This window comes from Oryza brachyantha, chromosome 1 (assembly GCF_000231095.2).
Source record: "Oryza brachyantha chromosome 1, ObraRS2, whole genome shotgun sequence".
NCBI lineage: Eukaryota > Viridiplantae > Streptophyta > Magnoliopsida > Poales > Poaceae > Oryza > Oryza brachyantha.
In genome coordinates, this window is record NC_023163.2 from 9,756,384 (window position 1) to 9,782,997 (window position 26,614).

The following is a 26,614-nucleotide window of genomic DNA, read 5'->3' on the forward strand; positions in this document are numbered from 1 at the left end:
CCTACATTTAACAACTCGTACCGATCTATTCACTGTATTATACATAAATTGTAGGTAGTCTAATGAAAAGAGATAAGCGGCGGCACTTTGGACATCTATGGAAAATTTTCTACAACTTTTGTTTTATGATGGAAACCATACGGGGGTCTTTATCAGTCTCGATTTAAAGGAAACTAACTGCGCTACACCAGTGCCCAACCCGAGCAGCAGTACTGCTTTTAGCGTTCTCCTAAACAGTTATCGAAATTGAACGAAACCAGCGACATTAGAAAGATAACGACAATGGATATAAACTTTGTTTGGGTCATCTGACCTGAATATCGACTAATAAATCTTAAATCTAACAAAACGGGTTCAGGCCAAAACAGAGAATTTTAATTCACGCAATCGGTCAACAAAACAATTTCTTTTCGAAAATTAAACTCCTATGGATTAAAAGGAATTTACCCTTGCATAGGAACTCTATGTTGAGACAGAAACAACGACTTTTCTTTTAGAAACTACCAAAAGTTTCCAATCCTTCTATGCCCTTCCTCTCTTGCCTCCTTTTTCCGTGCTGTCTGGGTAGACCCTCCTCTGTTCTCAGCAAGAGTCGCAGGGGCATGCAACAACAGAACATGCAATAATAGCAGGGGATTGATAGTGTATAACTAGCAAAGCAATAACAGCAATTTACCGATAGCATCTGATGGAAGCAGAGCAGCGGCAGGTGCAGCTGCACGCCGTGGCTACACCGGCAGCGGCCAGCGGCCGAAGGCCGGCTGCAACGTTGCACGGCAGCAGCACCGATGATGGGCAGACAGACCGGGTTGGCTCTCTTTTTTTTTGTATCATTTTATTTAAAGAAAACATATACATGAAGAAAAAATAAATCCAATGGCTCAAGTTAATTTGATCACCGCATAATCATCTAAACTTTGATAATCACAAACTTATTGTCTATTTTGCATGACTCGATGAGCTCTAGATCTAAACAACCCACGGTTACTGATCATCCTTCCGAATAATGATTAGAATTTTATTTCTTCTCATTTTCTCTTCTAGTTATCCCTACTACTACTAGAATCTTTGGTGAGTGCCACAATACAAGAAGATTTGAGAAACTGCGGTGTGACAATCTCATGTGATGGAAAAACCAAGGTAGTGCAGGTAAAGCATACATCAAATGTAGTGTGAGTAGAAACAAATTATTCAAATAGTCTGCTCACAGATAAAGAGCTTTGGCACTTGCAGTAATCTTAACTAGAATCTAAATTTTTAACCATGGAAAAGGTGGGAGAATGGGTGGGTATGCTAGAGACTATGCCCAAAAACACATTTCACGGCTGCTGCTGTATGAATCTCGACGACAAAGACGAAACGTCTAGCCACGACCAAATGCGACTGTCGGCATTACCCGACAATAAATTCATACACGAATACCATATTCGCATGACAACACGTTAATGGTTCACACGGACAGTAGCGATCGGCAACAGTAACTCGCGCGAAACACGAATTCGTTTGGTCGAACAGAACCATGAATGAATTATAGATTCACACCAATGAATTATAGAATTGCAAATTCGTGGGGATGAACAGAGGGTACAGGATGACACTCGCGCGCGGAAGGGAAAACACGGACACGGCAATAGAGGCTAGCGCGTGTGAGCGTGAAGTTCATGCGGCGGGTAGAGCAGTGACAACAGGGTTTGACGGCAAGCGGTGCTGAGGCAGCGGCTTGGCCTGCGATCGGAGGCCAGCGGTAGTGGCGGCGGCGGCGGCGGCGGCTGGTCACTGGTGCATGGGAGCAAGGAGGCAGTGCACGGTTGGGAGGCTATGTACTTTGGGCTTGTTTTCTGAAAAAAAAAACGGTCCGCGGGAATCGCGGGATCATTGATACGACGCATGGAACCGAGATTAGATCAGTTTAAGTGGGGACAAGAGATTAGATCAGTTTAACGAGGACACCATGACTCACATAAGGCATTTTTCGGTTAATCCCTATCACAGAAGGATTCAAGGAGATTAGGAAGAGATTTATTTTATACCTATTGTAATGTGGAATTATTCTCCTCAATTCTCTTTAATCCTTTCCTCTTGTGAAATAACCGAATAGGGTAAGGAAAGAGAACAAAGATAGAGAAGGAAAAGAAATCCACGGCCAAGAAGAGGGGAGTGAGTCAGACTCCATGGGAAAAAGAAAACGTTGCACCAAACAGGGATTTGGCCACGACTTTGGCTGGGTGGGAGAAGGCCCATGGCCAGGGAGGAAGGAAAGAAAAGGAGGGGAAAAAGAAGAAACGATCGTCTTTTATTTGATTAACATCGAACGACTTTTATTTGTTAAAACTGAACCGATTGATATGAAAATTCTGGTAAAAATCATACTAATAAATTTCGGCCTGACAGTACAAGTAAAATATTCACGGCCTTTCAGTCCAACCGTCGCGAGGTGACCATCAGAATGATGGCGGCGACGGCTTCATTAAGTTAGAGGGTTATTTTTATTTTCAATAACAAGATTTGGTTTTTGGTCTTCCTACCATTCACCCTAATCTGGTATCATAGCCATCTTTGCTCTTTTGATCTTACTCAGTCTTGAACTTTTGTAACATGCCTATTAATATGTGTTTATTGTTGTCATCTGCTTGCACAGAAAAATAGAGACTAAAGGAAATAAACAATATCAAATTCATTTCATAACTACACACCTTTACGTTTATCAGATTCTTGTAAAGATTCAATCGCTCAAAATGACTCCTTGATTGATTTGAATGGTGAACTTAAAACTTCTCTTGCTAGCACGACATCCGAAATTAATGCTCTCTTAAGTGCAATGCTTCTATGCCATATCATTGTTATGTTGCCTTACATGATGACCTTACACTAACATGATTTCTGAAAAAGAAGAAGATGAGAACATTGGCGAAGGTAAGTATTTAACAGGATTAGGTCTTATTTCTAATAGTGTAGGAAGCTCCAATGAAAATGATTAAGATAGTTATGATGAATTAGAACATGCTGCTTTTAAAATATCTGATAAACATAACTTATGTTCTAAAAGACTTATGAAACATGATCACACTAATGAGATTTTGAATGCTAAAATTTCTAGATTAAAATATTTAATTCCCGATGATGATAATTACACATCTTGTGAGGTTTTATTTTCTGAATTCTCCTGTGTGGGATGTCAGTGTTGCTAATTGTTTGAGATTGTAATATGAGATTGAGAAAACAAAAAAAATTGAATCTTTTTTCTCTTGGTGTTATTAATTATGCATGCTCGTGTCACAGATGAGTTGTTTCTAACTAAAAAAACATTGAAAAAAATATCAACTTGCTTTTTATGTAAGTTCAATGTTCAATCTTATCGATCGGTGCTAAAAGGTTGAAACAATAGAAATATGCTTTGATTTCTAAAGGTTGCTCAACATATTATTTGAATATGTGGAAGATCTTATGAAAACTCATGAGATATTTTATTATCAAAATTGTAAAAAGCAAACTATAGTTTTGATTGATTGTGAAAATTGTGCTAACTTGGCAAAAGAAGTCTCTGATTTAAAAAGTTTCTTATAACAATTTTCTGATGGTAAAAAGAAACTTAACATGATTTGGATCAGTAAAAAGTGATCACACAATAGCATTGGTTTTGATGCGCATGCTTATTTTGCTAATCATCCACCAACTACTGTGTGTTTTAGGTGCTTATTTTTACAAAACTTAAACCTAAGAAAATTGTTTTTAAATCTCTTGGGATTATGTCTTCTCTTTGTTCTTCATGTCAAAATATTTTTGATGCAAAACCCGTTGATTCAAAATCATCTTTTCGTATAAAGTACTCTTGCACCTACTGTGGTAAGGATGGATATTTGGTTTAATTTTGCTTTGGACTGGCAAGAAAATGGAAAAGGGGTAGAGAATGTCAATTTGCAAATGTCAAGGTGGCAAAGGCTGCGTTAATTCTTCAGATAAGTGGACATTAGCTGTTAGATCGACTTTTCAACGGCAGTTAAACTTATAGTATGGGACCGTTAGACCATGTACGGTGAAGCAGTTAGACCGCTCTTTTGTAAAGCTTCAGGGTATGAATCAAGATAAGTTTGATTCTAATTTTGTTTGCGCATATACATTCTAATTTTGTTTGTGCATATACATATGCTTTGTGTACTAGTTCCATCGGTCGTGTGACTTGGCGTTGCATTCAAAAACTTCTTATTACAACCCCAACACAGAGTTTTCGATATCTTCTTGTGCATTAGTGTTTTTGCAGGCATACTACCCACTATATCGTGGAGATGAAAATTGCTTTTTCAACGAATACATGTCAATTCTTGATAACTTTAATGATATCATTGGTAATTGGATGTCGTTTTCAAAAACCTTTGGTTCTTCTCATTTTGCTACTTTTAGGGGAGAATTGGAGGTTTATTTGAGGGAGAGCTTATGTTTTTAATGCATTCATGCTTATATATTCATGTATTGCTCTAAATATGAAAAAGAATATAAAATAAAAAAGAAGAGCATCATTTTATTAGTATAGTATATTATTGTGTTTGCTAGCAATATATGTGAGGTCTATTGATCACTAGTATAGCATGTATGTGTTTTTGTCTTTATACGTGTTTTGCTATTGTTTTTTTAGAGATATGATACATGACACAATTCTTTGACGTGAATTCAAGAAATATGCAATGTTAAACCTAGTGCTAGTTTGGATGGTTTTAGCTTGCATATATGCTCGAAGGGTTATTCATTTTTCAAATGCTTTTAAAATAACATAAGGACAATAAAGTTAAATTTTATTGCCTTTACTTTATAAGGTAAAAATGGATATCAAATCCTTGGAAACAGTAATCATGACAAGGAAGTATCCGCGGTGAGGAAAATAATGGGTGTCGGATCCTTACAAATCATAATCACGAAAAAGATGTACCCAAGATAATCGAGAGATTTATCTTTTGTGGCATCATAGTCAATGTAAGTAAAGAGCTCAAATTTTATTGGAAGTTTCTCTTGACAATTATCTTTTAAATATTAGCTTGTAAATTTGAGAAAATAACGTTTTATCCTTATTCCCTATGTGTAGGGGTATTTTAATCAAATTATGTGCTAGTGGAAGCACTATATTTTAAATAGTTGAATCATGAATATTTAGTTTTAATTTGATCTTAATTGCAATATCATTAATTATGTTTGGACTTTAGTGCAGGTTTGTTTGCTAGTTGACCAATATATCTTGCTTGTCTTTGCAACACATATGCTTGAGTCGCTCTAGGCATATCTCAAAGCTCTCAATGAAATAAAAATTTGGACAAGTTTTTCATTATTGAATTGCATATACACTTTCATGTCTTATATTCTCTTTTTTTAAATCATTGTCAAAGGGGAGAAGTATACAAAATGCATCTGAAAAGAGGGAGAAACAAAAATTTGCTTCGCTTCTTAAAAATAGTTGACTTTAATATGGGGGAGAAATTCATTCTTTTAAGAAGGGGAAGCATTCTTCTTATTACTTTTGTGATTTTTGAGCAATTTGTGCTTTTGACATTATGACATATTTCTTAGAATTTTATTTTTCAAACACCAATATGCATTTTGGAGGTGTTGTCAATGTGTTCACTAATGGGGGGATTGTAACTTCATTGTTGTGATTAATAATTTGTGATAAACAATTGACTTGTAAATTGATTTGTTAGTAGAGATTGTTTTAGAAAAAAATGTGGTTTCGATGTGAATGTGTAACAAATGTGGGTCAGTTTGCGATATCTGTGCCCAGAATTGTTGGTTTGTATATATGTATGCAGGTGACTTAAGGTCAACCATGGTCAACGGCGAGGACCGGGGCTAAGTTCAGGGAGGAATGAGGTCCAGTACAGCTAGATGCCATGTTACATGATTGGACTAGAGTCAAGATCCTTGAAGGTCAACATCGGTCGACAATAGGATTGGACTAGGCTAAGGAATAAGCTAAGATCTAGATGGTCAAGGGGCCCGGGTGATATTGTTAGATACAAGGTGTCACATGGTGTATTGTGGGATAGATTCGTAACATGTTTCACAATTTGTGTGCGGAAGCATCAGACAAATTATGAAGAAATATGTACAAAAAGTTGAAGATGAATGTAATAGAGAAGCGATGATCCGGTTTTTGTGGAGAGACGATTTCCTGTGACAAGATGGTGACGCCGGCGCCGCCGGGGGGTGGAATTTCGCTCCTGGTGATGCCATTCGGGATGAGGTTTGGGAACATTTTTGTTCCCCGGTGCACTTTTCATCCAAATTCAGCTCCTCGCCTTTTCGGTTAGTGGTTGATCTGCTACGTTCAAATTTTCATCTTACCAATTCTTCGGTTGCTTTGGCTCTTCGGGTGGCTATTGGTGGCTCGCCGACAAATTTTGATGTTCAGTCCCTCAAAGATCGTAGTTACTCCTTCGTGGTTTCCTTTAAGCAACTTGGTCTCTGGATTTATCGTCTCAAGTTTTACTCTTGCAATGATTTTTTGTTGTGGTTTTTCTTGTGGAGGGATGGTGGACCAAATTGGGAGTGGGAATTTCAGCAGTGGTGTATTGAGAAGAATAGAGAGTGGACTGTGATTCCCTCTAAAAAACGTTTGCCTAGAGATTTAGTTCAACGTCCAGGGTTTTCACAGGCAGCATCAGCGATCCCAGTAAAAAGTGTCTTTCAACGTCTTCAGTTTTCTCTGCATAATCAAAATTCTGGTGCTCATACCCACAGCAGGAACTCCGGCAATGCTACAATGGCTCCTCCTGTGGTTAATCGTATTTTTCAAAAAAAAAGGGATCATAGCGGTTCGGTTTTACCGGATTTTAATGCCCATATTATTTGTGGGCGTTGTTCGGGGATGGGCCATACCTCAAAACATTGCTCTGGGCTTTTCACTGCAGGGCTTGTAGAAAGACTGGCCATGCGGCCCGCTTCTGCAGGGTTAGCAAACGGAATACTGTGTTTAATTCAGTTAATCCGGTCCAAAACACTAGTAGTAATGGCGCAATGGTTTGGCAAGTTAAGAAAAAGACGGTGAAAAAGGTGGATGAAACCCTTCGGATTCTTCCTGGTTCTAATACTGTAGAAACCAACCCCGAAGAAATACCTCAACCTGCCATTTGTTCTCCCTGAGCAAACCAACCCTGCAACTAAGTTTCCTCCATCCATGGAGGACCTTAATCCTAACCCGCACCGTTTCATTCACCAAGATCATCTGGTAATCCAGGGAGGAAATTTTCGAGTTCCTCGAGTTGACCTCGCTACGCCCCGCCGTCCAGAAAGAAAGCATGAGGAGTTTTGCTTGGCATTGGTGGAGCCACAACTGCCGAAGGAAGATTGGGATCACCACAGGGAGTTGATCCTTGCTCATATCCTGGATTAGCGTCTCTTTGAGGTTCGGAGAAGCTTTCGCCATGCCTCTGCAGTAGCTATGTTCCAGATGCATTCGGCAATGCATAAAGATTCTTTGGTCTATAGCGAGCCGGTGGTTTATGATGGTGAGCACTCGGTGTCTTTTGTGAAGCATAATCAGGGGCCAAATTAGAGAGCTACTCATTTTAATAGGGAGGGCCGGTTCTTGTTCTTGGATTTTCCTTTGGATTTTGTGGGTTGGGAGCACCAAAATCTAGTGACAACATCTTTTGATCAGTTAACACACTGGCTTCAAGGTGATAGGATGTTGGGTCGTGTTCTGATTAGGGCCAAGTTCAAGAACAATGACTTGGTCCCAAGGAAGATTGTTTTGCATGATCCCGTTGGCTCTGCTGGTAGGGGTGAATCGTGGACTGTCTCAGTTTTTATACTAAAAGGAGATTTCAACAACATGCCACCTAAAGAGGACTTGCCACCTGCGGGACCGCAGCCAGGGCCTGGGAATGAAGGTGGTAATGCACCGACTGCTGATAATCTATGGCAAATGGGTCAGCCACAGCAAGGACAGGGTGACTGGGATGCCCTAGTCTAGCAGCAACAGGAGGCAGAGTGTGGAGTGGAGGATGCTTGGGGCCACGACAATCCAATGGGCCAGATAATGGAAGAGCATATGGTTTTGGCTACTAATTTGGTGCATCAACCAATCTTTGTGCCTATACCTAGCTTGAGTAATTTAATTGAAAGAATCACCCTTTTAAAGAACATTGTGCACAATCTCATGAATAAAACAATTATACCTCCTCCTGTCTGGGATTCTGCTCTTTTTTCTTTCCTAGTCTTGCCAAAGTCTAGAAGTTTGGATGTTTCTGTTGTGAAGTCTGTTTTGGCTCTCTCTTTTGAGGCCCAAAGGGATATGGAGATACGGGATGTGCAGCCTCTCGATATATATATATATATATATATATATACATATATATATATATATATATACATATATATATATATACATATATATATATATGCAGGCCCAACAGCAGTTGCACCTGCTCCTCTCTTGCTGATGCCAGGGCCACCTGTCAAAAACAGGGATGGGAAGAAGACTTTGTACATTCCATGCAGAAGACAGAGCTCTATGCTGTAGTTGATTAAAGAAAATTTGGAAGTTGACCGTAGGATGGGTATTGGAAAACCAAGGAGAAAGTCAGTCAAAAAGCTGAAAGAATTAGCAGGTACATCAAAACTTCTGGATTCTGGTTCTCTAAGAGAAAATGATTTTACAGAAAGCACTAGTAGTACTACTGATTCCTGTATGTCTGATTGCTCTATTTCGCTTTTGCAAACGTTGGGGGAAGAATGTGGGCTAGCTCGTGAGGAGGTGGCTGAATCAAGTCTGGGAGGAGAAAGGAGGAAGAAGATGCCCAGACCACAAGCAAATGATGAATAATGATTAGTGCTTTAAAGTATATTTTGGTTTGTAATGATACAGTGTTAGTCTATTTTTGGTACAAGTGTGTTATTTGGTGGTGTGAGATTTGTTGGACTTGGTTGTTCTAGAATGTTCAGGCCAATTTTTTTGGCCCTGCTTGCTTCTGCTATTGTTTTAATTCCAAGCATGAATAATATGTTTAAATCCTAGAATGTGCTTTGTTGGAACATCAGAGGTATGAACTTTGAGGCTAAGCTGCTCTCCTCAAGGGAAAAAATTGATTCAAGTGGCTGTCAAGTTATATGTATACAATAGACTAAAAAGGATCAGTTTCAGCTGGCTGACATCAGGAAATTTGCCCCTAAAAGTTTTGATACTTTTGCTTTACTCTCCTTCTGCTGGTGCCTTTGGTGGTATCTTAATTGTTTGGATGTCTAGAGTTTTTAATGCTGTGATTCAAGAGGTCCTGCCTTTTGCCTTGACAGTCCAGTTTACTTCTAAACATTCAGTCCAGAAATGGTTTATCTCATGTATTTATGGCCCTTGTGCTGGACCAGCTAGGGCTGACTTTGTGTCCTGGATGAAAAATTTATAAATTTCTTTGTATCAGTTGTGGCTATTCTTGGGGGATTTCAATTTTTACAGATCAGTGCAAGATAGAAATAAAACTAGGGCTGATATGAATGATATTTTTATCTTTAATGATATTATTAGTTCACTGGACTTATTGGAAATACCTCTGAAACGTAGAAGATTCACATGGAGTAATATGCAATGCTCACCACTTTTAGAAAGGCTTAATTGGGTATTCACCTCGGCAGCTTGGACTTCGGTTTTTTCCAACATAACAGTGGTTGCTCTTACTCGTAACATTTTAGATCATGTGCCGTGTGTGGTTAAAATTGACACTAAAATACCCAGATCATCTGTCTTCTGGTTTGAGAATTTCTAGGTTCACGTTGAGGGATTTTTTGACATAGTAGCTCAAATTTGGGCTTTGGACCCGAGTTTGATGATCCGGCTCTTTGCATCAATTACAAGCTTAAATTGCTTAGGAAGAAACTGACACAATGGAGCAAGACTCTATCAAAACTTTCTGCTCTTGTTACAAGCTGTAATAGAGTTATTGATTTCTTGGACCTGATTGAGGAACTACGTCATCTCACAGTTCAGAAATGAAATTTTAGGGAGATCATTAAAGCACATATGCTAAAGCTCCTAGAGTAGAGAAAGCTCTATTGGAACAAAAGGTGCACAAAGAGATGAATGATGCTTGGAGAAGAAAATACTAAATTTTTTTAGTCGATTGCAACTGAGAGGTTCATAATTAACTCCATTTCTCACATCCATGATGGTGATGGCCAAGTTGTTTCTTTACATGAGCAGAAAGCCAGCCTTTTCTATCAGAGCTTCAGGAACAAAATAGGGATTTCATCTTTTACAACAATGATTTTTTATCTGAATGAACTATTCACAACTCAACACAATTTGGACTGCTTGGTACATCAGCTCTCCACCAAGAGATTGACAGCCTCGTTAAAATAATTCCAGCAGACAAGGCACCTCAAGATGGATTCAATGGGTCTTTCCTAAAAAAACGTTGGCCAATCATTACACATGAGTACTATAGGTTAGTAGCTCATTTTCATGTTGAATGCACTGATTTGCAAAGCTTGAACAATTCTTTTATCACTTTGGTGCCAAAGAAAACATCCCCAGAAACTATAAATGACTTTAGACCCATCTTCCTGATTGGGTGCAACTTAAAGATATTAACTAAAGTTAATGGTTGATCGACTGCAAGGGGGTAGTTCTGAATTTAATCAATGAAAATCAGTATGGCTTCCTCAAAGGCAAAACAATACATGATTGTTTAGCTTGGTCTTTTGAATATATCCACCAGTGTCAGCAATCAAAGAGAGGAATTGTCATTTTAAAGCTTGACTTTGAGAAAGCTTTTGACACAATTGAGCATTCTGCTATTTTATCAGTGATGCAACACATGGGTTTCCCAAGGAAATGGTTAAATTAGGTTCATGCAGCTTTTTCCTTGATCAACACAACAGTCCTACTAAATGGTGTTCCAGGAAAGTCTTTCAGCTGCAAAAGGGGTGTTAGGCAGGGAGACCATCTTTCCCCTTTATTGTTTGTGCTAGGGGCTGAGTTGCTGCAACGAGCTGTTAACAAGGCTTCACAGCTGGGCCTCATAACTAAACCAATTAATGAGCAAGATAGTGCAGGCTTTCCAATTGTTCAATATGCTGATGACACTTTAGTTTTTTTTTTAAGGCTTCCCAGAAGGAGATCTTTTGCTTCAAGGCAGTGTTGAACTCCTTCATACAAGCTATTCGACTTAAAGTTAATTTTAGTAAATCAAGCATGTATCCTCTCAACCTTACCACTAAAAAAACTGAGCTTATGGATTATATTTTGGGCTGTTCTGTTGGGACATTGTGTTTCACATATTTGGGGTTACCCTTGGGAACTACAAAGCCAAGAGTGGTGGATTTTGCACCCTTAGTGGATATGCTGGAGAGAAGATTGGCTGCCAGTTCCTTATTCCTTCCCCAAGGTGGTAGATTGACTTTGATCAATTTAGTTCTATCTGCAATCCCAAAATATTATATGTGCATTTTGCAGCTACCAAAGGTAGTTGTCAAGGCAATTGATGTGACAAGAAGAAATTTTCTTTGGAAAGGAAACAATCCAAATTCTTCAAGGAACTCCTTAGTCTCCTGAGATAAAGTATGCACACCTAAAGACAAGGGTGGATTGGTAATTGTTAACCTCAAGGTTCAGAACACAACTCTTCTCCTCAAGCATCTAGTCAAAATTTACAATGGTAAAAATTTGTTGTGGGTTAGACTAGTTTGGAGCTCTTATTTTCAAAACAAAGTGCCTCATACGGTAACAAACAAGGGTTCTTTTTGGTTGAAGATCATCTTATCCATCTCTGATCTATTCAGGGCAATTGCAAAGTGTTTTGTCTAGTCTGGCAAGACAACTCTCTTCTGGAGTGATTTATGGTAGCCGTATATAAGGAGGATTCAGTTCGTGCTTTATGTGGGAGAAATTTGGAAGATTATTTCATGCTCCCTCTTTCAAGTCAAGGCTATGATGAGTTTGTTCGGCCCAAAACTTGAAGAATACGTTGATACTGAATGATATGCAAGATGACACATGGAGTTTTATTTGGAATTCAAGCTCGTATGCCTCCAAAAGACTCTATAAGCTCAACTATATGTCAGTAAACCCTCCAAGACGGTTTGGATGGATATGGAAGACAAAATGTGTTATGAAAGTTAAAGTCTTTACATCGTTACTATTTTCAGATAGACTTAATACTCGGGACATGCTAGACAGAAGGAATTATGCAAATGAGAACGATGATCTTACTTGCCCTCTATGTGCTACCAATCTCAGGGAAACTAGAATGCATCTCTTCTTCACGTGCTCCTTTCGCATGCAGTGCTGGCAACAGCTTGGGATAACTTGGAACCAAAATCTAGAATTCTTTCAGATGATTTCTTTGGCAAAGTGGAGGTTTGGAAGAAACGGAACGAGGGGATTCATGGAAATTTTTTGTCTATCGACTTGGAACATCTAGATGCAGAGAAAAACAGATTGATCTTTGATGGCATCATCCAATCTGTTCAGTCTTGGAAAGAGTTGTTCACCAAAGAGCTTCTTCTACATATGTGTAGGATGAAGGACCCGTTAAAACAAAGTGTTTTTGATTGGTGACAAACTTTATAATTTTTCGGTTGTCGGGACCCTGTAATTATATTGTAACTTTTATTTAATGAAAATTACTACTGGGCATAGCCCTGGCGGTCTTCCTGGTCAAAAAAAAGTTGACGATGAAAAATATGATCAGGATGCCGGAATTTGGAAGGAGAGAAAATTTAACTTGGTACATTAAATAAGTTTCGAAATTGAGGGTTTAGGACTACAAGGATAACGAGTTATCTTCTAGTTGGTGAAGGAGTTTTTGGTATAAATAGATTACATGTTGAGGCTCTAAAGGCATAACCTTTGTAAAAAGAGAAAATTAAGGTTTGATTTGAGTGTTTTATATGCAGTTTTTCAATACAACTTGATGCAGTAACGGTGATCTACTTCTAGCGTATTTTTTGGGTTATGTTTTTCTATGTCTCGACAATCTAACCAGCGGGGAGGAAGCAGTCTGACTGATGGCTGAAGCAGTTGGTTTGGTTGTTATGTTTTGATCCTTCAAAGATTTTATTAATGAAGTCCTCCATAGAATTTCTGCAAAATATCAAGGAGAAGGACAACACTCGAGAAGAGCAATCAGAAGCGTTGGAGTACTCGGCACTGCTCGTGAACCGCAAGAAGATTGCTGCTTGACTATGAAGCGCCTGAGGACTACAGCGACAGGATGTGTTTGGATAGAGGGATTGGCTCGGATAGGATATGGCCATGCAAATTTTAGAAGTGTTTGGATGAAGGACATCAATGGACATGGCCACCATATAGAGAATATTCTCTTCAGATGCTGGATTTGTGCATCCGGCCAATTCTGCTGGATGAGGGGGTCAGGACCACGCTGCTCGCACCCATGAACAAAAAAAAATAGTAGGCTCACCCCCTGCCCCGTACTTTTCTCCCTTCTCTCTCTTCTCACCGGTTCACAAACCCTAAAGCTCTCCTCCCTCTTCTCACCGGGCGGTGCGGCAGTGAGTCCAGGCAGCGCGGCACCGAGTCCAGGTGGCACGGCGGCGACCCCCGGCAGCGCAGCGCGACGACCCCCGGTTGCACGGCGCGGCGACAGCTGGCGGCGCGCGACGACCCCGCAACTCCCGGCGGCGCGGCGTGGAATCCAGGCGGTGGGGGTGACGACTCTCGGCTGCACGCGCAACGACTCCGCGACTCCCGGCGGTGTGGCGCGGACTCCAAGCGGTGGGGGCGACGACTCCAGGCGGCGCGTCGGCGACTCCCGGGTGCAGGCGGCCACTCCCGGCGGTGACTCCAGGCGGGCAGGTGCATTTGCAAGCAAGCCAAGACCCAATATATTTATATTTGGTAGATGGTAATAGGCTTGTGTTAGCCTACTTTTGTATCAACCAATCACTTTGTTGATGGATGTAATGGCTGATGGTAAAATTTATATTTGGTGGTATATGCTTGCTCCCCTCCTGTTATGTGTGGTAGATGCAGGTTAAAAATTTAAAAAATTTCTCGGGCTCATGATCTATGGAAAAATATGAAGACATGCAGCGTGAGTGCTACTGTGCAGCTTGTTTAATTTATGTGCAACTTATTTAATTTTTTTTTGTTCTTAAGGTAGACAACAAATACATGATGCAACTATCCATTTTGCCAAGTATACTAGCGAGGAGGTATTCTCACCATTTCCATCTAAAAGGGGATGACACACTTATCCATTCTACCAAACAAAAAATTGGCTCACCATATCCACCTTTTGTACCTATAAGCAAACAAAAACTTGGCTCATCCTATCTACCCAAACAAACAAAAAATTGGATGGCCATATCCCTAAAAAGATGGATGGCCCCACTGGTACAGATCCTCTCATTTGTGACGGCCCGTCACATGCCTGGGCTATTAGGCCGTCAGAATGAAGTCATCTCAATCGGGCCTAAAATGAGCCCGTCATAGATGTAGTCGTACAGCCGAATTTAGATACATATACTTAGGGCCCGTCAAAGATGATACTCATCTGTGACGGGCAGAAATGTATACCCGAGTGAGATTGTCTCAATTATCTCAATCCGGCCAAACTATCAAGCCCATCAGAGATGACTCTCATCTCAATCGGGTCTAGATTATGGCCCATTATAGATGACTCTCATCTCTGACAGGCCATGATTATGGCCCGTCACTGATGACCCTCATCTCTAACGGGTCTAAATTATGGCCCGTCACAGATGACTATTTTTAAATATAACAACTTCAAATGATATTTTTAAATACTAAATGATTTCAAATGGAAAAATTATAAAGTTGTATAACTTTCGAAGATTTACAACTTTTATTTTGGTCATTTTTCTATATAATGTTTTTTTGAACAATTTGAATTTGAATTTGAAAATATGACAACTTCGAAACAACATTTTTCAAATACTAAATGATTTCAACTAAAAAAGTTATCCACAACAAAGTTTTATAACTTATCGAGATCTATAACTTTTATTTTGGTCATTTTCTATATAACTTTTTTAAACAGTTTGAATTTGAATTTTAAAATACAACAACTTCAAACAACTTCAAATATAGATGTATAACTCATCAAGATCTATAAATTTTTTTTTTAGCTATTTCTTCATCCGATAAAGTGTTAGTAACATTGTTCACAAAAATAACATATTTGTGTTATAGTTTGTAAACTAGATGAAAGATATGTGAATTTTATGAACAATATTACTATCACTTTATCGGTTGAAGAAATGACCAAAATAAAAGTTATAGTTCTCGATGAGTTATACATCTTAGTTGTTGATGACTTTTTCAATTGAAATCATTTAGTATGTCAAAATGTTGTTTGAAGTTGTCATATTTTCAAATTCAAACTGTTCAAAAACATGTTCTATAGAAAAATGAACAAAATAAAAGTTATAGATAATGATGAGTTATACAACTTTAATGTTGATGACTTTTTCAGTTGAAATCATTTAGTATTTGAAAAATATTGTTTAAAGTTGTCATATTTTTAAATTCAAATTCAAATTGATCAAGAAATGTTATATAGCAAAAATACCAAAGTAAAAGTTATATATCTCGATGAGTTATATGTCTTTGTTGTTGATGACTTTTTTAGTTGAAATCATTTAGTATTTCAAAATATTGTTTGAAGTTGTCATATTTTTAAATTCAAATTCAAACTGTTAAAAAATGTTGTATAGAAAAATGAACAAAATAAAAGTTATAGATAATGATGAGTTATACAATTTTATTGTTGATGACTTTTTCAGTTGAAATCATTTAGTATTTGAAAATATTGTTTGAAGTTGTTATATTTTTTAAATTCAAATTCAAATTGTTCAAAAAATGTTATCTAGCAAAAATACCAAAGTAAAATTTGTATGAACGTGGTTGTGTTAAATATATTAATGATGGTGTTTGTGAATGAATATATATGAATTGGGGAGAATGTGACGTCCTGGCCCATGGGTTAATAGGATTAATAGAGTACTCGTACTAACAAATTTTTTTTTTGATTATACTCATCTGTGACGGGCCTAGAATCTAAGCCCGTCAGAGATGAGAGTCATTTGTGTCGGGCCATAATTTTGGTCCGTCAGAGATATGAGTCATCAGTGAAGGGCTATAATCTAGGCCCGATTAAGATGAGTGTCATCTGTGACGGTCGGATGCCCGATTAAGATATTTTCTCACATCACTGACCTTAGTTTAGTGACGGGAGCCATGCCCGATAGAGATGGCACTTTAAGCCCGTTAGAGATAACCGATTCTGTTCTAGTGTCCAATCCCATCCACCCTTAACCACCATCCAAACACATCCTTACATAACTACCTATGGATTGAGATAGGTCAGATATATCTAGAATATATGAGATAGACTATAAGTCAGATAATATATTGTCTTATATATCCTACGGCAGGAAATAGAGTCTCAATTAAACAATATCATGTACAGATAAGGAAACTAAAAGAGTATTCGGTTAGGTTTTATTTCTTATAACTATCTTTCTTGGTAAATAAGGGGATACATTGGTCACTCGAGGATAGATTCACCACGATATTTAACACCCACCAATACACATGGTTAAACCTAGCCACTAGAAATAAGGTATTCATTCGTATTCAAAGCCCTAAAACTAGATAATCCCCTATCTCTACACATGCTTTTAGTCTCATGTGCCAGCCTAATATACAAAATATCGACGTCAGGAAATAAATGGGCTGTAAGTTTCTCAGCTCATGTCTAGCCATGTATCATGACAGGGAATAATGTTTAGGTTGTTTCCTAGACAATTCCTTTTTAGCCATATTTTATTGTCTCTGTACATGCGTGCCCCAGTTCGTCCGTGTTGGTCTTGACGGTTTCAACGGCTTTGCCGCGGGGATTAATTGGGACAAATTCCATAGAAGCAAAGTTTACTTTCTATATATAACATATTGATCCCTTGATCAAAATCATTATCCTACAAACAACTTGGCAGTTTAGGTCGATATGGGTGATAGTCAATACGTACAGAGATGCGGTCCACGCGGCGTAGAATTACCTAAAGCGACTGGACGTATTTTTCTTATGATTAGTGAATTAATTAATTAATTAATGGTGAGCTTGATTCGGCTATAAAAGGCAGCTCAGCTCCCCTTCACAGACATCGATCGACAGAGCAATACGATCGCAAGTAATTAAGCTTAGCTGGTCTTCTCTATACTTCCCCTACCGTATAAGTTAGCTTGAGCCTGGAAACTAATTAATCCAGAGGAAGCTCGTTAATTATCTTCTCAGTCGTCACCATGGCTTCATTCATATTGAAATTACTGCTTATGCAGTACCCTCTCGTCTCTGTGCTAATGGCTTTCACAGCAATTGTTGCCGTTGTGCAGTTGGCTCTTAGTACATATGGGCACCGATGCCGCCATCCGGCACTTCGCTTCCTCCAGTGGGGCGCCTCTGCAGTATTTATTCCTCTTACAGCTTCCATTATATCCTACTATATGTACAAGATCAACACTATTCAGAGCTGCAGTAATGAAATTGGTGATTTGTTCTCTTTTGATTCTGACCCTGCATATAAGCAGTGCATGCCTAGATTCTTCTCAGAATTACTCATTGTATGGACTGTCCTCATTCAAATCATCAAGGGCAATATTGATACGGCTTCGGTTGCGGTGGTAACTGATGGCTCGCCGGTTCTTGCTGAGGCCGGCGGCTCCCGGCCTTTCGTGGAACTGCTTGCCTATTCTATATGGACCATGGGGCTTGTGATCTATTATCAGATCAATGTGAGGTTTTTGGCATGGGTACTTATGCTGCCACTTTGTGTGGTTTGTTCCATAAAAGTAGTGGTGAAATTGGCAGCTTTTCATCGCGCTAGAGGTTCCTTTGCTCTTGGTAAAAATGTCAATGTCATCGCGGGGTATATGACACAGCTGTATGATACCAAGCAAGAAGGTGATCATGGACAACCTCCTCGTTACATTGTTATAGGAGAAGAGAAGCAGCACTTAGAGAGAACTCCTGATGGCTACAGGATCAAGGTATGTGCTCTGGGAGGCAACGCCATTACTTCTTCTATTTTGCTCACGTTAGACCAGATTTGGCAATTTTGGTCGTCCGGACACCATCTGTTGGTCTCTCAGCCGCGACAAATCAGGGACCTTTTCTTATCCTTCTCCTTGTTCAAGATCCTACGGCGGCGTTTTGCTGGGTATCCTTTAGTAGAAGTTGGCTCCCGCAAGGCACTTGATTTTGTGCTCCGTGGCATGCTCGGTGATGCCGACGACCATGACCGCACATTCCAAGTTTTAATTGATGAACTATCCTTTGCTGTTGATTTCTACTACTCCTGCCTTCCTTGGTCCTTCATTGGTGGACGGCTTGCAATCATCTACGTATTTGTATCCATGCTAATTGTTCTCGGGGTCTTTCTTTTGGGCATGTTTCTTCTCATTTTCACTGTAAGGGCGTATGAAATGTTATATTTGATGGCTACATTGATTCTAACTTTGGCGGTCCTCTTTATGGAGCTGTGGTCTATGATGTCTGACATACGCTCCATTTGGACAAAGCTAGCTTTGTTACACCACTACATCAAGAAGAATGGCCATTTATGTTTTCTGGCCCGAAAGGTGCTAACTATCATACTGCGTTTCGGAGCTGTGAAGCGTTTTGATGACAAGCTTGGACAGAACACAATGCTGGAGCATCGTCAGTTCTACAAGCCTCCTGTTGTATTCCCAAAGAAGCTTTTCCACGGTTCAAGCCTTCTCTGTCCGTCGATGTCCCACCGGAACTGAAGGCTGCCGTCCTGGCATCCCTACGGAGAAACGACGGAAGGCTCAGCAACGGCACGGCAGCCATCAGCCGTAGCAAACTGCGCGACGACATCATCTGGTCGTGCCAAGGGGATCACGTCGCCACTGCCCACTCTGTCCTCGTGTGGCACATCAGCACGAGCCTTTTCGAGATGAAGCACCGGCACGCGCCTTGTCCACGAACCGCGAGCATGATCACCGCCACGCATTTGTCTCAGTACTGCAGCTACCTGGTGGCCGCCGTTCCTGAGATGCTGCCGGACGACGCATCCTGGACCAAGGCATACTACAAGGAGGTGGCAGAAGACATCGCCAAGGTTCGCGGACAAGGCGGAAAAGACTGTTTCCACTACAGTCATTTGGTCAACGCTTTTGGTGCGAGCTCTAGGCACAGGGTTCTGCAAGAAGGATCAAAGCTGGTGAAGCATCTTGTCCGAGAAGCTGAAAGGCAGGAGGAGGAGGAGGTGGAAGGAGAGGCCGGAAGGCTGGGAGGCGAGGCGGTGGTGTGGGAGCTCCTGGCGGAGTTTTGGTCCGAGATGGTGCTCTACCTCGCACCCTCGGACAACGTCAAGAGCCACGTCGAGGCGCTCTCGCGAGGCGGCGAGTTCATCACACTCTTGTGGGCACTGCTGCTACACGCCGGTATCACTTCACGGCCTGGTACTGTCGCTGAGTCAGCTTGATGATTCAAGCCGCCGCACGCGGCGGGAACTAGCTAGTACGACGTCTGTCTCGTATCATATTTTTTTAGCGTTATTTAGATTTATACAGATGTTAATAAATGTAGACATATATATCAACATCATGTATTGATCGATAGGTAACATATTTGTTCTTTAATTGCAATGTCGTGCTCAGCGAAAACTAGTTTGCGTTTCTCCATATTTTGTGCTCCCCTCCCCTTCCCGCTCCGCCACCCCTTTTCCGCTGAGACCACCGCGCCACCAGGAGCTCGAGGACAGACAAGCGTCGGGTGAGGATCGGCAAACCGTGCGCTGCCGACGCCCCTGCCGGCCTGAGCCGCCCACGCCCGCATGCTCGCGCGTCCGTCGCCGTCGGCCGCTCCCGACCGCTGAGGTGAGCTCCCTCGCTGCCTGACCCTCCTGTCCTCTGTCCTCACCTACTGGTCGCCGCCTCCGCTGGAAGCGCGTGCCGCCATTGCCGTTGCCCTCCCTAGGTCGTCGGAGTCACGAGGAGAGTGAGAGGGACTAGTGTAAGAGCATACTCAACAGCTCATCTAAATTTGGTCATCCATATCTTTATTTAGATTATCATCTAAAACACTTTTATCCAGCAGATCATCTGTATATGGCATCCTAATATGGATGACATCTAAAAATAGATGAGATAGATGTTTTACTAGAGCTCAACTTTTACTCTTTATCCTCTATTTCTAACATCCTGAAACTTTATTTAACGAGTGATTTTACTATGAGATACAAGGAGGTACAAAGAGGTGGGGCAACGTATCGAAAGAAAAATATTATAATAGATGGCATTGATGTAAATATGATGATATTGAATGACAAATATATCTTCCATACACATAAAAAGGTATAAGAAGGTATGAAAGGAATTAGCTTATAGCTTGTTGTGTTGCTTTGTTCTTAGATAGGTTCTATTCGTACGTAGCGTTGACGTGTTATTTGATCTGTTGCAAGGAAGTTGGGAGGTGGATAATCGAGGCTGGCCGTGGACGCGTGGCCAGAGGTAAGGGTGCTGGCGGAGGTTGGGCCAGACGGAGAGGCGGCGGAGGAAGAGGTTTGGAACTGCCTGTATACTTAGATAGACTTTATTCTTAATTAGATAGGTTTTGTTCGTACATAGCGTTGATGTGTTATTTGATCTGTTACAAGAAAGTTGGGAGGTGGATAATCGAGGCCGGTGGTGGACGCGTGGCCGGCGGTGGACATGTGGCGGAGGTTGGGCCAGAGGGAGAGGCGGTGGACGAAGAGGTTCGGGATTGCCTGTGTTATTTGCCGGAGCTAGAGGCAGCCACACTGTGTCGATCTGTTAGAGAGTCAGCTTAGATTTAACTAAAAAGATTTAACAAGATCACACAAATATGATATTTCCCACGTAAATCGAGCTAAAGTTTAGAAACCGACGTAAACAACACGGCCGAAGATTGAAAACCAAATAGAAGAGAACATAATTTTTATTTTCACTACGTGAATGATATTTTACGGTACTTTCCAAAATACTTACGCAATACCTTGCTATACCTTTAAATCCACTTATGTTGTACCTTCCGTACCTCCACACTTTGTTGGACATAATTTCCCCTGTGATTAATTACCTTTTAACCCTTAGTACCTTTCTACCTCTAATACCAAACCTTTCATCATAAGCTGTCGATCAGATCTATGCCATTTGATTTAACACGTGCATCATGCTGGAATTGATTGAATTTTCTCCAAAGTTTCATAACTCCCCTATCTTAATAAATGATATTCACCCAAAAATATCCCTTTTAACAATTGTTGGGACTGAGTATTTATTGGCAAAAGCTAAATTGTCCTTGGAAAATGTTCTTAGCAAACCCTTCCTATTTATAAAAATTATAAGAGCATTCCTAATTCAATACACTAGTCATGTTATGATTGGAAAATGTTTCTTAATGTTAGAACTATTTGGTCTGTTCAAATTTTAGGGGTATAATTTTATATCTATTAGAGCATATTATGGATATGTACAAGTGGATAAACAGATACCATCTAACCATTCTACACTGAATCACATCCCTTGCCACATCACACGTGTGCTTGCTAACTGGACCCCAGCCACACCATAGACTGTTCACCTGTCCAAGGGGGACTGGCCGTGAAAGTCTGTGTCGGTTCTCTTTGTTTTGGACTATACTACTCGGTGAGTTTCGACACAAATTCTGTCCAGGTGATGGTAGCATGAGGCGTGTGGTGACACGTGAGGAAGGATTGTCCAGTGGGTAAAGTGGTACATCTTTAGCCAAAGAGTATGATCTAATCGAATGGTGCCCTCGGTTATGGGCAAGCGGAGCAACAACCCAAAGTTAGAGAATTTCCCTTTGTAGGTTGGAACTTCAGTTGAATACTTATAAAACTAGGATAAGTTCATGTTGGTGTTGGTGTGCAGCTTGTTGAAGCAAGATCGCCTTTGACGCACAACTTGATGAAGCAAGATCACGACGGTGCGTGACTTGAGCTTAACCTATTATAGGAATAGAACGTGGTTTATTAAATTGATTTTAATAAATATCTTGTAAGTATGAATGAGTGTTAGGGCACCTAGAATATGTGTTGGCACTTGTATTTGATAGGTAAAATAAGTGAACTCTTTGATATGTCCAATGTTGAAACGCTATGGGCAATGACAAAATTGCTCCTGAGCTTTCAATGAAAAGCAATAAAACGAACCTATGCATGTTTGGGTTAATAATGAATGAAACACAACTAGTCAAAACATGTAATCTTCTTGGAGTAAATTTCTTGTTGTTACTTCAATCCCAACTTTTCAATGTCTTAGTGTATTATTGCAATGTATAATATCAATTGATTCTTTCGGTCAAAAATAATATTTATTTTAGTTCGTAATTAATATTTTGATATACTCAAATCAATTGAATGAGATTTGCATAACTTTGCGGTGTTAGCACGTGTACATTACCAGTAATAGACAACTACATGTAATTCTGTGAAATTTAGACCCCATTTGATTCCAATGAAGACATAGGAATTTTATAAGATTTCAATCCTATAGTAATTATTTCTATATGGTCCTTTGAAATAAAGATGGAATCCTATAAAATCATATTTAATGTCTTATCCAAATTTTTTTGATGAATTTTACTATGAGATCTAAGATCATAGGAAATTTTCTTTGAGCTTGTCCCTCTCCTTAAATCCCTATATCTTTCATATGCTCCGATCAAATAATTATTCTTGTGTTTTTAATCCTTGTTTTATGCTTGCGTTCCTATCAAAATTTTATATATGTTCTACACTCCAATTCCTATTGAAATCATACATTTTTTCCCTGCAAGTATATTTTTCCAACCCTACAATTCAAACGAGCCCTTCCTCTTTTATGCGAAAACAAAGCATCTCTTCACCGAAACTATTAGGAAAGGAATCAATTGAAGAGAGGAGTTTTTCGGAGTATTTACAAAGTCAGAGGACTAAAATGAAAAAAAAAGACGAACGCCCCTGATATTTATGAACCCATCCCCAATTTCCCATCGGCGTTCGAAACAATCCATCCGGCCACGGCGAGTCGGTGACGCTCCCCCAGCTCCCCCTCGGCACGGCGGCGGCGGCGCTCCCCCAGCCTCCATCGGCGCGGACGGCGGCGGCGCTCCCCCAGCCTCCATCGGCGACGACGGCAGCGGCGCTCTCCGGTCCTCCCTCGGCAGCGACGGCGGGTGCGTTTCCCCATCCCCTGACGCTTCCTCTTCTCCCTCGGTCCTTCCACCGTGTGGGGGACGACGATTCGTCCGCCACCCCTGACCCTCTCCGTTCCCGGTACGAGGAACGCTGCACCGTCCCGCGATCCTAGTAATAGAGGCCTTGAGTATCTTGCTTTGGCATCGGAAATCCCTAAATTTGATAGGATGAAGCATTTACTTGTGCCCATAGGGGGACACCGTAACAGCAGCTCAAATATGCTATGTCATTCTGGGACTGGATGCTTCAATCTAGGAATTATACTAAGCTGTGTTTATCTTAGCTATGGATAATCAATAAGAGGCATACATAAATTACAAAGTAGAAACAAGATGGAATTATCTCGAAATTTTAGAATGATACGTATTCAGGAATGTAATTTGAATGCTAGATTGACATATTTAAGGAACAAAGGAGTACCTCTATCTATGTATTGCATATGAATTTAAGGCATTGTATGGTTCTGCAGTTTTTGTTACGAATTTGTGTGCTAAAGTCTCTCAACGTGGCATTTTTTCTGAATCGTTATCTTCCTTCTGCTATGTAGATAACATTATGTCTTTTGAAGATAAAGCAATGGCTAGCCGTGTCGCTTCACCCTCACCGAAATCTATGGCTTCAGAATCAGACCCAAGCATGATGTTGGCTATCACTTCGAGTATGGAGCATTCTCAAGCAAATAACCATTCAATTTCAGTCCTTGGTCCAGTCGCTATCTTTTGGGATATTGAGAATTGCCCTGTTCCGAGCGATGTACGACCAGAAGATGTTGCTGGAAATGTCCGGATGGCATTAAGGATGCATCCTGTTGTTAAAGGTGCTGTGACAATGCTCTCTGCGTATGGTGATTTCAATGCCTTCCCAAGAAGACTCAGAGAGGGATGTCAAAGAACTGGAGTCAAGCTTGTTGATGTTCCAAATGGACGGAAAGATGCTGCTGATAAGGCTATACTGGTCGATATGTTCCTATTTGCATTGGACAATCGTCCACCATCATCCATTATGCTTATATCCGGTGATGTGGACTTTGCTCCTGCATTGCATATACTTGGTCAGCGTGGATACACTATTGTCCTTGCCATTCCATCCTCAGTTACTGTATCATCGGCATTGAGCAGTGCTGGGAGTTTCGTCTGGGACTGGCCGAGTCTTGCTCGTGGTGAGGGTATAGTAGCTCCTAGATCCTTAGGACGCCGCCTTGCTGATCCTATAGGATATCTCCATGGTGTGAATTTGGGGCCATTCCCTGACACGCAGAATGAAGAGGAGGCCATTATCTACACAGGAACTTCAAGGAATGAATGCGGTGGCAGATCTACCAGCAACCAAATGTACTGCTATAACTCTTCTCAAACCACTAGAGAACCATGCAAAGCTTTCTATGCTGTTACTGACGGGAATTGTGGCACATCATCAAGGTCAAATAATTTAGCATCTAGTTTGAATGGAAATCCAGACATAGAGCAAGGTTCGTCAGATGATCGATCATGGTGGGTACGTCCTGGTGATCTTCAAGGCTTGAAGGGCCAATTGATACGCTTGTTTGAGTTATCGGGTGGATCTGTTCCACTTGTCCGTGTCCCATCAGAATATCTAAAACTCTTTGGAAGGCACCTCTATGTATCAGAATATGGAGCTGTTAAACTTATTCATCTCTTTGAAAAGCTTGCTGACTCTTTTGTGGTAATAGGGAAAGGTCATAGAAAGGTGATTTGCCTTCGCAATTCTGGTGAAAGGAACCTGAATAAATATCCAAGCACGCCAATCATTTTGAAAAAGGAAAATAGAGGTGGTTCTGTTCTTGATGAAAGCACTATAGGAACATGTCAGCAGTTGGGAAGCTCATCAGATGATTTCTCTGAGGATGAACAAAACATTAACCCTGATGTAGATGGAGCGTATGCCTTTGATAGCCACCTAGACAATTTCAGACAGGAGATTCAGGAGCTTCTGGTTTGTTACTCTTGTCCTGTCCCACTGGGTAATTTCGAGTCTCTCTATGAACAGAGGTACAAGAAGACTCTTGTATATGAGAGCTTTGGTGTTGATGGTCTGGAGGAGCTCGTTGAGAAGTTTAAAGATGTCGTGGAATTGTGTGAGGATCAAACCAGCAAAAGGAAGTTCCTCATAGCCAATTATCGCAGTTAAGCCTTTCTGTTGTCCAAATGTCAGTCACTTGAGTAATTTAGATTTGAGCAAGCTCTTTCGATGCCACTGAATGTTTAGCACTTACCCTTAAATGACATCTGTTGAGAAGGAAAAAGAAGTCGTGGAATGACACAAGGATCAGGCCATCAAAACAAAAGAGCTTTCTGTTGTCCGAATGTCAGTAGTTCAGTAACTTCAGCAATTTAGATTCAATTTCCTTACTAAGAATGTGTTGAGCACAGGCCGGCATTTGTTTTTTTATATCATGTCGGTTGGACAAGTGCAGGGCACAGAAAATGCATGTAATAATTTACCATTGTGCTAATCTACAGTTCTACACAGATAGATGGTTCTTTCGTCTATGCAGAAAGATTGTTGTGAAACAAACCAATGTTAACCATTTTCCAGTTACCTGGGAATTGAATAGAGCTAATTCTGCATTCGGATGTAGCAAGACATAACCTTTGTGTCACGTTGCTAGTGTATGCATTAGGTGTTGTCTCCGCTCATTGATGGTAAATTATTATCATTAATATTCTTCTACAGACAAATTCATTATGTACCCATACTATGTGCATACTTGCCCTGACATTTTCTAAAAGCACACTTTCTTGCCTTAAAATAACAGAACTATTATTGTTCCACTTTTGCATACTTTTATGATGGTATGCATTCTTTTGCCGTGGAGGAATATGAATTTGGTATGTGATTAATAGACAAATCTAATGCACTAAGCAATTTCATTTTGGCAGCTGGCATCAGATCTCTGTAATTTTTTAGCATGCTCCTTTTTTTTGTGAAAAAAACAAAGGCAGGGAGTTCTCAATGTTTCAATTAGAAGAAGAGAGCTGGCTCAATTTATTATGAAAAAAGGGGCTCGAACACCTCAAGATAGCAACAGTTATTTTAAGCAAAAACCAGCAAAACTGTTACACCTAACACGAAAACCCGAGGCGACGCAGTCATCAAATCTGGGAACAACCATACGTGGAGTAAGACCTTCTTTCCATTGGAAACACTACGACAGTGCATCCAAAGAAGAATCTAACACCCTTAGGTGTTGGCATAGTTGGCATCGGCCAGATTTTGAGCAAGGCTTTCGCGTAGAGCCTCCACAAGCTATCTAGCATAACAACTCTTACAATACAACTAAACAAAACAAAGAAAGTGTAATCTTAGCCAAACATGTCATCCTCAGTGACAACTCTAACTTTACTAACACCACAAGTGTATGGCCACAGAGCGATTGTGATTAACACCG

General features: G+C 40.4%; 1 protein-coding gene across 1 annotated transcript; it reads left to right on the forward strand.

Moving 5' to 3' along the window:
• Positions 1-23,148: 23,148 nt before the first annotated feature.
• Positions 23,149-25,950, forward strand: LOC102710632. The gene is made up of 2 exons (XM_040529995.1): positions 23,149-23,183; positions 23,753-25,950. The coding sequence occupies exon 2, from the start codon at positions 23,761-23,763 to the stop codon at positions 25,351-25,353; it is 1,593 nt and encodes a 530-aa protein (XP_040385929.1). The 5' UTR covers positions 23,149-23,183; positions 23,753-23,760; the 3' UTR covers positions 25,354-25,950.
• Positions 25,951-26,614: the final 664 nt, after the last annotated feature.

Bases quoted from the DNA above. Each gene is read 5' to 3' on its own strand.
- LOC102710632 (XM_040529995.1), top strand. From the start codon at position 23,761: ATGTCTTTTGAAGATAAAGCAATGGCTAGCCGTGTCGCTTCACCCTCA.